The 9971-nt window shown below is 43.6% G+C and overlaps 1 protein-coding gene across 1 annotated transcript; it reads right to left on the bottom strand.

The window, feature by feature from the left end:
* Positions 1-1923: 1923 nt before the first annotated feature.
* LOC115390372 (galanin receptor type 2-like) lies at positions 1924-6983 on the bottom strand. Its single transcript, XM_030094217.1, has 2 exons — positions 6083-6983; positions 1924-3545 (listed from the first exon to the last, which is right to left on the bottom strand). Exons 1-2 carry the CDS (start codon positions 6970-6972, stop codon positions 2552-2554), a joined length of 1884 nt encoding a protein of 627 aa, XP_029950077.1. The 5' UTR covers positions 6973-6983; the 3' UTR covers positions 1924-2551.
* Positions 6984-9971: the final 2988 nt, after the last annotated feature.

Consider the following 9971-nt stretch of genomic DNA (forward strand, 5'->3'; position numbering starts at 1 on the left):
CGTTTCCATGGGACTGTAATTTTCTGGAGCAACAATCCAGATAAACACTGTAGCAGAGTTCAGGTGATCATTCTGCGTAATGGAGCATTAATCTGTCTGGTTCAAGGACAACAAATTCATTAAATGTTTGCATTTGAGACGGTCTGATGGACTCCACATTCACATGTACATTAACAAAATTAAAGTCAAGCAAATGCTTAATTATCTCAATGCCTTGAGAGAAAAGTATACTTCATTAAAACCCACGCTTCACATCTGACTTGCGATATATGACGAGGCCTTGTGAGCAAATCGAGCTTCTTCCCTGTATTCTTCTGGGATCACATTTCCTGAAACCCACAGTGTGACTGCAACATGTCAGCACCAGACAAACACAATTAACCATTCAAGTAGCTGCGCTTTAGAAAAATGATACAATAGCAGCACAATTGTTGTCGAATCGAAATGGATGCAGAGAACCTAAGCAATAGAATAAAGAAACGTGTCCTTGAGCATTCCAGTGATTAATCCACTTTATCCACTTTCCCGCTGTGATCACGTGTCATGAGCTTCTCTGTTGCGTTCTGTCCAACTGGTACAGTGGCAATCGTGAGGAGGCTGATGATCTGAAGGTAAATATTTCCTCAAGTTGGCATAAATTTAGCTGCTGAGCAGAAAAAAATGCTTACAGAAGTATTAAATGAAGAAGGGTGGACATTTTTAGGGATTTTTTCATGGTCTGCTTTTGTTCACTGATGTTTATAGGGAAGATCAAAATATTCCACATAATTTAGTATCTCAGTTCCCATTTACGCCATGTCTTCAAGTGAAAACTGAAAACTTTTGTTGCGTTTTGGGAGTCCGTTTACACGAAAACCATGATCGAGCAACTGAAAACACAACTTTTGACAATGACTCACAAGGTGGAACTTTTTTTTAAAATGATCAGCCGCCGTAGAAACACCACTAATGCACGTGTGTTCTACTGACCACGTGCAAGTCGATGGACAATGTTTGGCTCCGGAGTAGCACCATGATCAGTCCACCTTCTCCTGGATTTGATAGTTTTATTGTTGAATCACAAGTAATTGCAATCCAGCGAGGTAATGTTTCCATTTGAATGTCTGTGCACTAACCGTTGGTGTTAATTGTTCTCTGCAAGCATGTGTGTCTAGTTTCATTATAAAAACAATCAACCCCACCAGTTTGTGGCCCAATGTGAAAACTGCACTGTTTTCAGTGTTTCTGCCTTTGGTGTTTAAACAGATTGTGTTTTTAGAGCGTTGGTGTGTAAAAAAAAAAAAAAAACATTTCTGAAATGAGAATGCAAAAAAAGCAATGTGTTTTTACTTGAAACATTGTCATGTAAATGGGGTCTCACAGTCTGAACAGTTTCACTGGATGATGACTTTGGTGTCCATTTTTCAAAATAATATATCAGAAAGAGGGACAAATGTACATAGCAACAATTTCACATTCTATATATGTAAGTGGTGGTGTGCCACTTAAATCAGTTTTGGTCAAAAATCACTTTAAGCATATTTACTTATGCAGATGACGCCGTACTTTTGTGCCCTGTGCCCACTAAAATTGCATTCCTTCTGAGAGCTGTACAAAGCAATTTACAACCTCCACCAAGAAACCAATTTCTTTGCTATTGTTAGAAACAGCATAAAGTAGCTGAAGAAGTCTGATCTTGTTAACACTTGATCTTTAAAGCTCCGTTTTCAGCAGCTTGTCAGAAATCTGAAGTTGAAACTCGTGTTTGCTTCTTGGCAGAGCATCTGTGGTGTCAGCGATTTCCCATCATTTGCTTGGGGAAATATCTTATGCATTTATGCAGATGCCGACAAAGCATGTATTTCTTTTTGAATGCCATATATATAATGAAGCCAGAAGGATCATTATTTATTGTACAACCGGGTCAGTAACAAATGGAGTAACAAACACCTCACGGCTTCAATTAACAAATAAATCAGATAAAAGGATCAAAAATTCGGTGTAATACGGTTTGTTTCCGCATTGCACTGTTAGAAAGGATTTGAAATTTCCTGTGCGCAAGTCATGAAGGCAACAGTAAAATCTTGAGCAACCACTGAAACCCAAGGGAGACAATCTGCACATTAAAACTCATCACACTTTACATCCTGCTGGCTTATTGTTTTAAGCTGATGAAACAGCTGTGACTATGATATTATTTCCTTGCGATGGCACCCACTTGCAATCTATCCTTCTCACTGATAACTAGTGCTCTTGCCTGGGGCTAAGTAACCTTCAGACAGCACCCTCACAGGATTCGCTTCATCACGTTCTCTCTGCACATCTTCAAGGGATTGAAGTCTGTGTAAACTATGCATCGTGTGTGCTTTTGCTGTGAAGAAAAGACTCCGACATGCACAAAAGGAAAAAAAAGAAAAAAGCATAGACCAGGTGAGGTAATCCTGAAGGTAAATAATGACTTTTGTGAGGGATTAATCCTCGCAGTCAAGACAACGCTCTGAGTGGGCGCTGCGCTTCGACCACCTGCCGTACAAAAGGATGACAGTTCTCCCTGCTGATGTTCCAGTCAGTCTCAAAAACTAGTGATTTTTGTAGTCTCATCATTGACATCTCCTACTAGAGAGTAGACTTGTAATGTTTTGCCTCTGTGCTGCCCTGTGTAATGAAATGCACCTTTTCCCATAGTAATGAAGTCTCTCTTTTCAGCTGGCAGACCATATATTTTGTCTCCAGAATGCCTCCTTAAAGGTAATGCGTCTATTTCCACAGGCTCCATCCGCACAGGTAATGAGCCGGCGTTCTCATTCACAGAGTGTCTTCTTGTCGGAAGGAAACCTGGTCTATGTATGGACCGGTGAAACGTGTGAAGCTGGCTGTGGAACAAAGAGCTTCCACACACACTGGGACTGGACCGGCACCAGTCTGAGATGCTGTGGTCAGACCCTGCTCGACTGTCTGCACTGTCTCTGACCTTTTTCCCCAGTCCCTGGCTTGTCGCCAAGCTCAACAGCCTCGGGACCGTAACCATTGATGCAGACACGGCCACTGCAGCGGCAATATGGTGGCGATCAGCGGAAGCCACCTTGGAGTCTGTGATCACGGTGGCGGGAGACATCACCGTGCCTGAACTGGAGAAGGAGGAGGAGCTAAAGAGGGCAGCCACTTTCTGGTAGTACCGTGTTCGTATGACCTTTGCTGAGCGGTACAGATCCCCGATGAAGCAGTAACATATGGGGTTAAGACTTGAGTTTGTCAGGCCCAGCCACTGGGCAAATGGCCGAGTCTGCAGGAGCCAAGATGATGGCCGCTGTTCGCAGTCAATCCAAAGGTCGGCCAAGTACAGCGGCAGCCAGGACACCGCAAACAGCAGCACCAGGCACACCACCATCTTGGCGATCTTCTGGCGCGTTTTAAGGCGCGAGGTATGAAGAGCTTGACTGCGAGGGTCGAGGTCAGCAAAAGTGGACTTCTTCCCGCCCCAGAGCCTCCGCCCAGTCAGGAAGCCGATGGTGAGGTTGAAGGTCACGGGCAGACAGTAGAGCATCACAAACAGCAGCACGTTGTATCTGTGGACATAAAATGAAGTTCAAAATGAGAAACTAAACTTTTGAGGCACCTGCCCTCTGTGACTGCCACTGTAAATCACTCTGTCCATCCAACTTCCATGACTCATTGTATATAAGGTAGGGTCTCGACTTGTTGACCCTGATCACCAATCCATCACAGGGCAGAGACAAACAGACACACAGTCAGTCTCACAGATAATTTAATGTCACTAGTCAATCAAACACCCATTGTACGTTGACAACATGTTAACCCAACATTAAAAAGGCCCAGAGACTGTTGTCAAAACGGGGTCTTTGAGTTATTAAATCACCATTCAAAATCACATTAAAAAACAAATACATATCTTATTAAATGTCCTTTTCTTTTAATCACACTTTTTTTTCAAGGTTATCTGTTTCAATTAATTGGAGACTCTATTCTATACTTTGGACATCATCATTAGCAATTACCATCATTCATCATTCATTCATTCAGTGACAAAAGTAAAAACCAGGAAAGCTTTTAATCATGTGTGTATTATATATGCATATAATCGAAACATGTAAGAGCCACACTCCACATCTTCATGCATGTGATTATGACATGCAGAATCTATCATCTTGAGATGTCTGAGATGGCGTGAGCAACCAAATATCCACTCGATGCTGTTGATTACCACTTGTGCTCACTTGTCAGGAGCTGAATAGACCCTCAAAAGATGGTTTACGTGCTCTTGTTTTCATCAATATGACACATCTAGGAAATATGGCATCGTTATAATGAACAGTCTTGTCTCTGAACTCCAAGTAGACCCATGCTTTCGGGTATTGTTGTATTTTTGCCGGCACTATTTTTACCAGAGTACAGGAAGTGATTCACACACAATGAAGCCAAAATGGCAAATACAACTAAAATGATGATGCACTGTGTGTATACAACAGACGTCCTTCTGAGCTACTTGGCAAGTCAGACTGACGGTAGGAACATGAGGAAATGCAGAATGTTGAGGGGGGAATTGAGCCTTCATGTGTTTGAATTTTCTGTTTGAAGCACAATCAGTGCCCAATTTGTCTGTATGACTCATCAAGAGCACCATCCAAAATTCACAAATGTGTCACATTAACTCGGGAATGACCAGAAAATCAAAAACTAAACTTTGTCTGATAACTCCTTGTGTTTGAAAGTATTCTATCACAAAATGAAGTGGCGACAAGTCGTGATTTTTAACATGTCACTGTCATGATAATCCTCTGACATTCAACACTGCAAAACCTGCTTTGCATAAACTTACATTGTCTATCAGACAACAAAATGACAAGATGACCAATGCAACACTTTCACTAAACCAAAACTGCAGTTTGCAGAGTCCCCAGAAGGTAAATTGCAGAATTATGTCCACAGTTTTCATCCACATTTTCACATAACTTTCTCACCGCAACTCTATTCATTCGTAGCATAATGATGCTGTTGACATATCTGGATGGTGCACAGGATAATATTATTGAGTTTCAAGGTATATATTGAGCAGTTATCTTAAATTGAGTGGAGGGTGATGCTGTACAGTCTTACTCACGGTTATCTCACTGAGTTTATTGCTTCAGTGCGCACCATGGATTTTATAATGTAAATTATTTGCAGGACTGACCAGCCTATCAAAGAGATATCCCTGACTGTTCAAACATTGCCAACAAGAAAAAGGGAATACAGAATACATCTAGATGTCCAAATCTTTACCACAACTCTGCAACACTCAGGTAAATTCAGATGATCACGGATTAAATGAAACCGTCCTACTGTTATACAGAACGTGGCTATTATTCTGTATTATCAGCGTTCACCGATTGTGATGCAGAAGGAGAAAGAGAATGTGTGAAGCAGGCAGCGAGATGCTGGTGCAGGGTTAAGCGTAAGGCAGCTTACAAGAACAAGGAAAGCATACTTTATTGATCCCCTTGAGGAAATTACTTCTCTGTATTTAACCCGTTCTATTCAGAGCCGTCCTCTCTATATTCTTGGAGCAGTGGGCTGTCAGCGCACTGCTTGGTGAGCAGCAGGGTCAAGAGTCTCACTCAGGGAGCTACTGTGGTAACTGATCACCACTTTCAACCCCAAGTCTGTTTCTCTAGACTCTAATCCACCAGCTGAGGTCCTGTCTTTCTGCTTCATGTCTAAATCTATTTTAGCAAAGTGTGAGGTGCATCATGTGGGTTATTTTAAGATGTATGTGCCTTTAGGCAACAGTGCAGCAGTATTTTAGGTTTGCAGCAGTTATAACCAACATATCTACACACAGACACACACACTGCATATGTACTGGACACTGTGGGTTAGTGACTTGGAACATTTTTATAGTTTGACCAAACCCTATTCCATACAGAGCCTTAGACTGGACAAGAAAAGAACTTTGTGAATATAAAGTTTTGCAAATTTGCGCCAAACAATGCAAGATTTTGCAAAGACATGCAAAGGATCTTCACATTTTATCTTTTTTTTTTTTTTTTTCTCAATCTCACGTTCCCTCAGGGCTCTGCCACTCCGCAGCACACGCAGTACCTACCCCTGTTTGAGCCGGTGCTGAGGCCACTCCTCATGACAGACCAGGATGGTGAAAGTTTCGAAGCTGATCTCTCTCCGCCGGTTCACCACTGCGATGGGGGCGCACATCATGGAAGATACGGCCCACACCACTGCCACGGTCGCTAGGATCCGGCGATGGGTGAACATGGAGCGAGCTCGCAGCGGTGAGCGGACGCTGTAGTAACGGTTCACGCTGATCACCGTCAGCGTCAGCACGCTGGCCGAGACGGAGATGGCCTGCGTGAAGGGTACGGCGCGGCACAGGAGGTCGCCGTAGACCCAGGCGGTGTAGATTTGGCTTCCCAGTGTGATGGGCATGCACACGCACACCACAGCCAGGTCGCACACGGCCAGGTTCACCAGCAGGCTGCGTGTGGCGCTGACGCCCGCCAGTCGCCGGCTGCGCCTGCTGGTCAGGACCCGCAACGACATTAAATTCCCAATGAATCCCAAAATAAAAGACAGGCTGTACATGATGGTCAAAGCAATCGTGCTTGGCTCGTGAATGGTCCAGAGCAGCATGCTCTCCATGTCTTCCCAGTTGGTGGAGGAGTTGTTGGAGAGGGACAAAGAAAAAGCAGAGGTGGCTGAGTGCCTGAAGGCTGATGACGACGTGGTTGAGAACAAAGGGAAGGAGTGGGGAATCAGGGAGGAGGGCACGACAGAGGGCAGAGGCTCATGAAATGAAGCAGTGGGGGAGCTGAAAGTGGAGGGCAGCATTAAAGCACCATGGAGGCGATAGGTGTGGTTGAGCTTTTCCCCGGAGCTGTCGTACTGCAGCAGCGGGGAGAAGCTGGGCTGAACGGAGCTCCAGTCTGACGGCCGGTCCGGGAAAGTATCCATGCTGCGCATCGACGTGAACAAAACCATAACAGGGAATCCCTCAGTTAAAATCCATTTATCCACCGGAGCCAGGGAAAGGGAAACAGCAAAATCCTCACCAAAAAAATAAAAACCCAAAAGTGTTCACCAAAAGTGTCACATCGAGAACTTTGTTCTAGACCCCCGAGGTGAAAGAGTCCAAGTCAGCGTAGGAAGAAGAAAGCCATAGTTCCTCGCCTTTTGCCACATCCTGTGAGTCACCTGGAGTTATTCATGATGCTGCCGTCTCCTGTCCCAGTACAGTTCTTATACAACATATATACAGTTATTTCTCCAGAGGGGGGCCAGTGTGATAATCCTCCTGCACACATCGACTCACACCTTCCAGGAAGGCAAAGCTCATGTGGATGTCTTCCCCTCTCCCCTCGATCTCCCTTTTTCTCCTCACGCCCTCAGTCCATCGCGGGGAAGCGTTCAGATCTGTTCAGAGGAACATCACAGACATCAGAGGCTGTTTCCACCTGCAGCTATAGCTGCCGCTTTGTGGCAAGCAAGCAAACAACTACATTACAGAGCACCAAGAAATGTCTCTAACCATCGTTTGTGTTGTTTATCAGGTCAAGTCATGAAAACATTCAACAGGGAAAAGCAAAGGATTGTCCAATTTTCAGTTAAAATAACTCAATATCCACTGTCACCTGTAAAACTGTGGCACTTATTCAAAATCAGCACAGCTGTATGATTAAATATTAATCTTAGGGAGCATTATACCCACTTGGATGAAACTAATATATTCCTTTTGTATGCTTATTTTTTTCCCTAATAATAGACAAAGAGAATCAGTGGCAGCAGTCACCACCACACATCATTCTGGAGTAATTTTCCCTTCTTTGCACAGAAATTGTTTCTGCCCAAGTGAGTGGGGGAAAAAAAGAAGAAGAAGGAGCATCAGTTTAAGTGATAAGAATAGGAATGAGCGCACCCTGAGAGGAAAAAGCAAATATAGCCCTGTCACATTAGTGCTGACTGACCGTGCGTGTGCGGATCATCCCTTTGCGCTCGGAGCCTGGAGAAGTTGCTCCCGGATCGTGCACGCCGCGACCCGCCGCCTCTGACCAGCCGGACGGCTGCAGGATGCCGCGCTGTTTCCAGAGAGCGCTCCGTGCGTCCGTCCGCGTGCTTCCCCCTCTCTGAACGGGAATCCTGGCACGTTTCTGCGCTCCTGCCGGCGGAGCGGCGCGCCGTGCGTCTCTGCAGGAGCGACTGTGGACAGGGAGCGTGCCTAACGCGCGCGCGCACACACACACACACACACACACACACACACACACACACACACACACACACACACACACACACACACACACACACACACACACACACACACACCGTGGCACTGCTCAAACCCTGGACTAATGTTTCTCCAGAATTTCCCTCTCGGATAAATACAATACTTATTTTATATTATATAAAAAGTGTCACCTCAAGCTTCCTTCAGCTTTACTGCCATGAAAAAAAGCGCACAGATAATCCTCTTATCTGGTTGATTAGGAGTCAATACACAATTGACTGTGAGTTTATTTGCCAACAGTGAGGGATCAGACCGCACCGATTTTCCTCTCTTGATACTGAGAAATAAGGATATCTGCCTTCCCTGCTCCGATTGATCTAAGGAATCCTCATATTGACTTGCTGTTCATTTATTGTCAACTCTTTGACCACAGCAGTGAATTCTGTCTGGACTGATCCAATAAACTACCATGTTATGAATAAATGAATAAAAACCAGCAATCCATGATTACAAGACAGACTATTTACAAATGATTAAGGACAGATGTTTGGATCAGTCTAGGAAAAATCATTGATAATAACGTCAACACTTACAGTCTTAGAATTTAAGCAATTGTGAGATGGGCGTTTCATTGCTAATAGTCTGTTTATGGAAAAAATGATCTTGAGAATGTAATTACCAGATTAGTTTGAGACTGTAGAAACTCCACTCAAACCAAAGGTATTCAGACGTTCAGCCCTGACGGCAGAGGACCATAGACACGGCGGCTAAAACATCAAACTGAGGCTACACTTCACCGAAACTGGACTAGAGAAGATTAGAAAATCGATTGTTTAACTTGGAGCAGTTTAACAGTCTTTTCTGAGGGAGGGATATCATTTTGCAGACAAGAAACCATATTTAATCATATTCTTATTTTTCCTGTGACTTTAAAATGGACAATGATCAGTTAGTTGTAGCGATACTGGACATTTTCATATAGTAGAGCTATTCAGGATATGTTGAATTATTGATTGAAGGTGACGTAGGTTTATGTTGCCTTCACCACCGTATGTTGGAATTGAATTAAACACCCTGTGACTCTTAATTGGAAAAGCGAGTGAGAATATTGATGGACTTCTTCACATTTCCCATAATCACATTGAAATAATTATGTTTTGCCCCTTCAGCTCCGTATTTGATTATATGTTCTGCGCAGATAAAACTGGTACTCAGTGCAGTTAAGCTGATTTTTTTTGCAAATAACATCTCATATTCTAGGACGCTGCCCACCAGTCAGTAGAGGATCAAATAATAAAATTGATTCTATAACCTTTTCCAGACTTTCAGGGCATTTTCTTTCTTTCTATTTGAAGACATTTTGTACAATATAGATTGGTTTTTACTTTGCGAATAACTTTTTCATGACATTGTAAGAGTCAAAGCTAAACATGCGTATAAGGAAGTGGAGTCACGTCGATCCAACTTTAGGCAGTGAGAGGAAACTGCTAACCTGGCAAAAGCCATATTGACATGTGCAGCAATGAATTGCTTCACATGTCAATCTGGGATTTCACTTGGCAAATCCATTCGGGGAAGGTGGGACTTGCTGTAGAACTCTTTGCGCTCATTGGATGGAAGGACACAGTGCACCCGCCTAACCATGTTTGGTTTCAGCCAATCACTGCAAAGAAAAAACCTCTTGCTGATCGTTTTTCAAAAACGCAATAGAGGATTAATCCAAAACAGATTTAATCGCTGTCGGGACATCCATTGT

Source organism: Salarias fasciatus, chromosome 6 (genome assembly GCF_902148845.1).
Source record: "Salarias fasciatus chromosome 6, fSalaFa1.1, whole genome shotgun sequence".
NCBI lineage: Eukaryota > Metazoa > Chordata > Actinopteri > Blenniiformes > Blenniidae > Salarias > Salarias fasciatus.

Bases quoted from the DNA above. Each gene is read 5' to 3' on its own strand.
- LOC115390372 (XM_030094217.1), bottom strand. From the start codon at position 6,972: ATGGTTTTGTTCACGTCGATGCGCAGCATGGATACTTTCCCGGACCGG. The intron at 3,546-6,082 runs GTAGGTACTGCG...TTATGTCCACAG, and splicing joins CAGCACCGGCTCAAACAGGG to ATACAACGTGCTGCTGTTTG.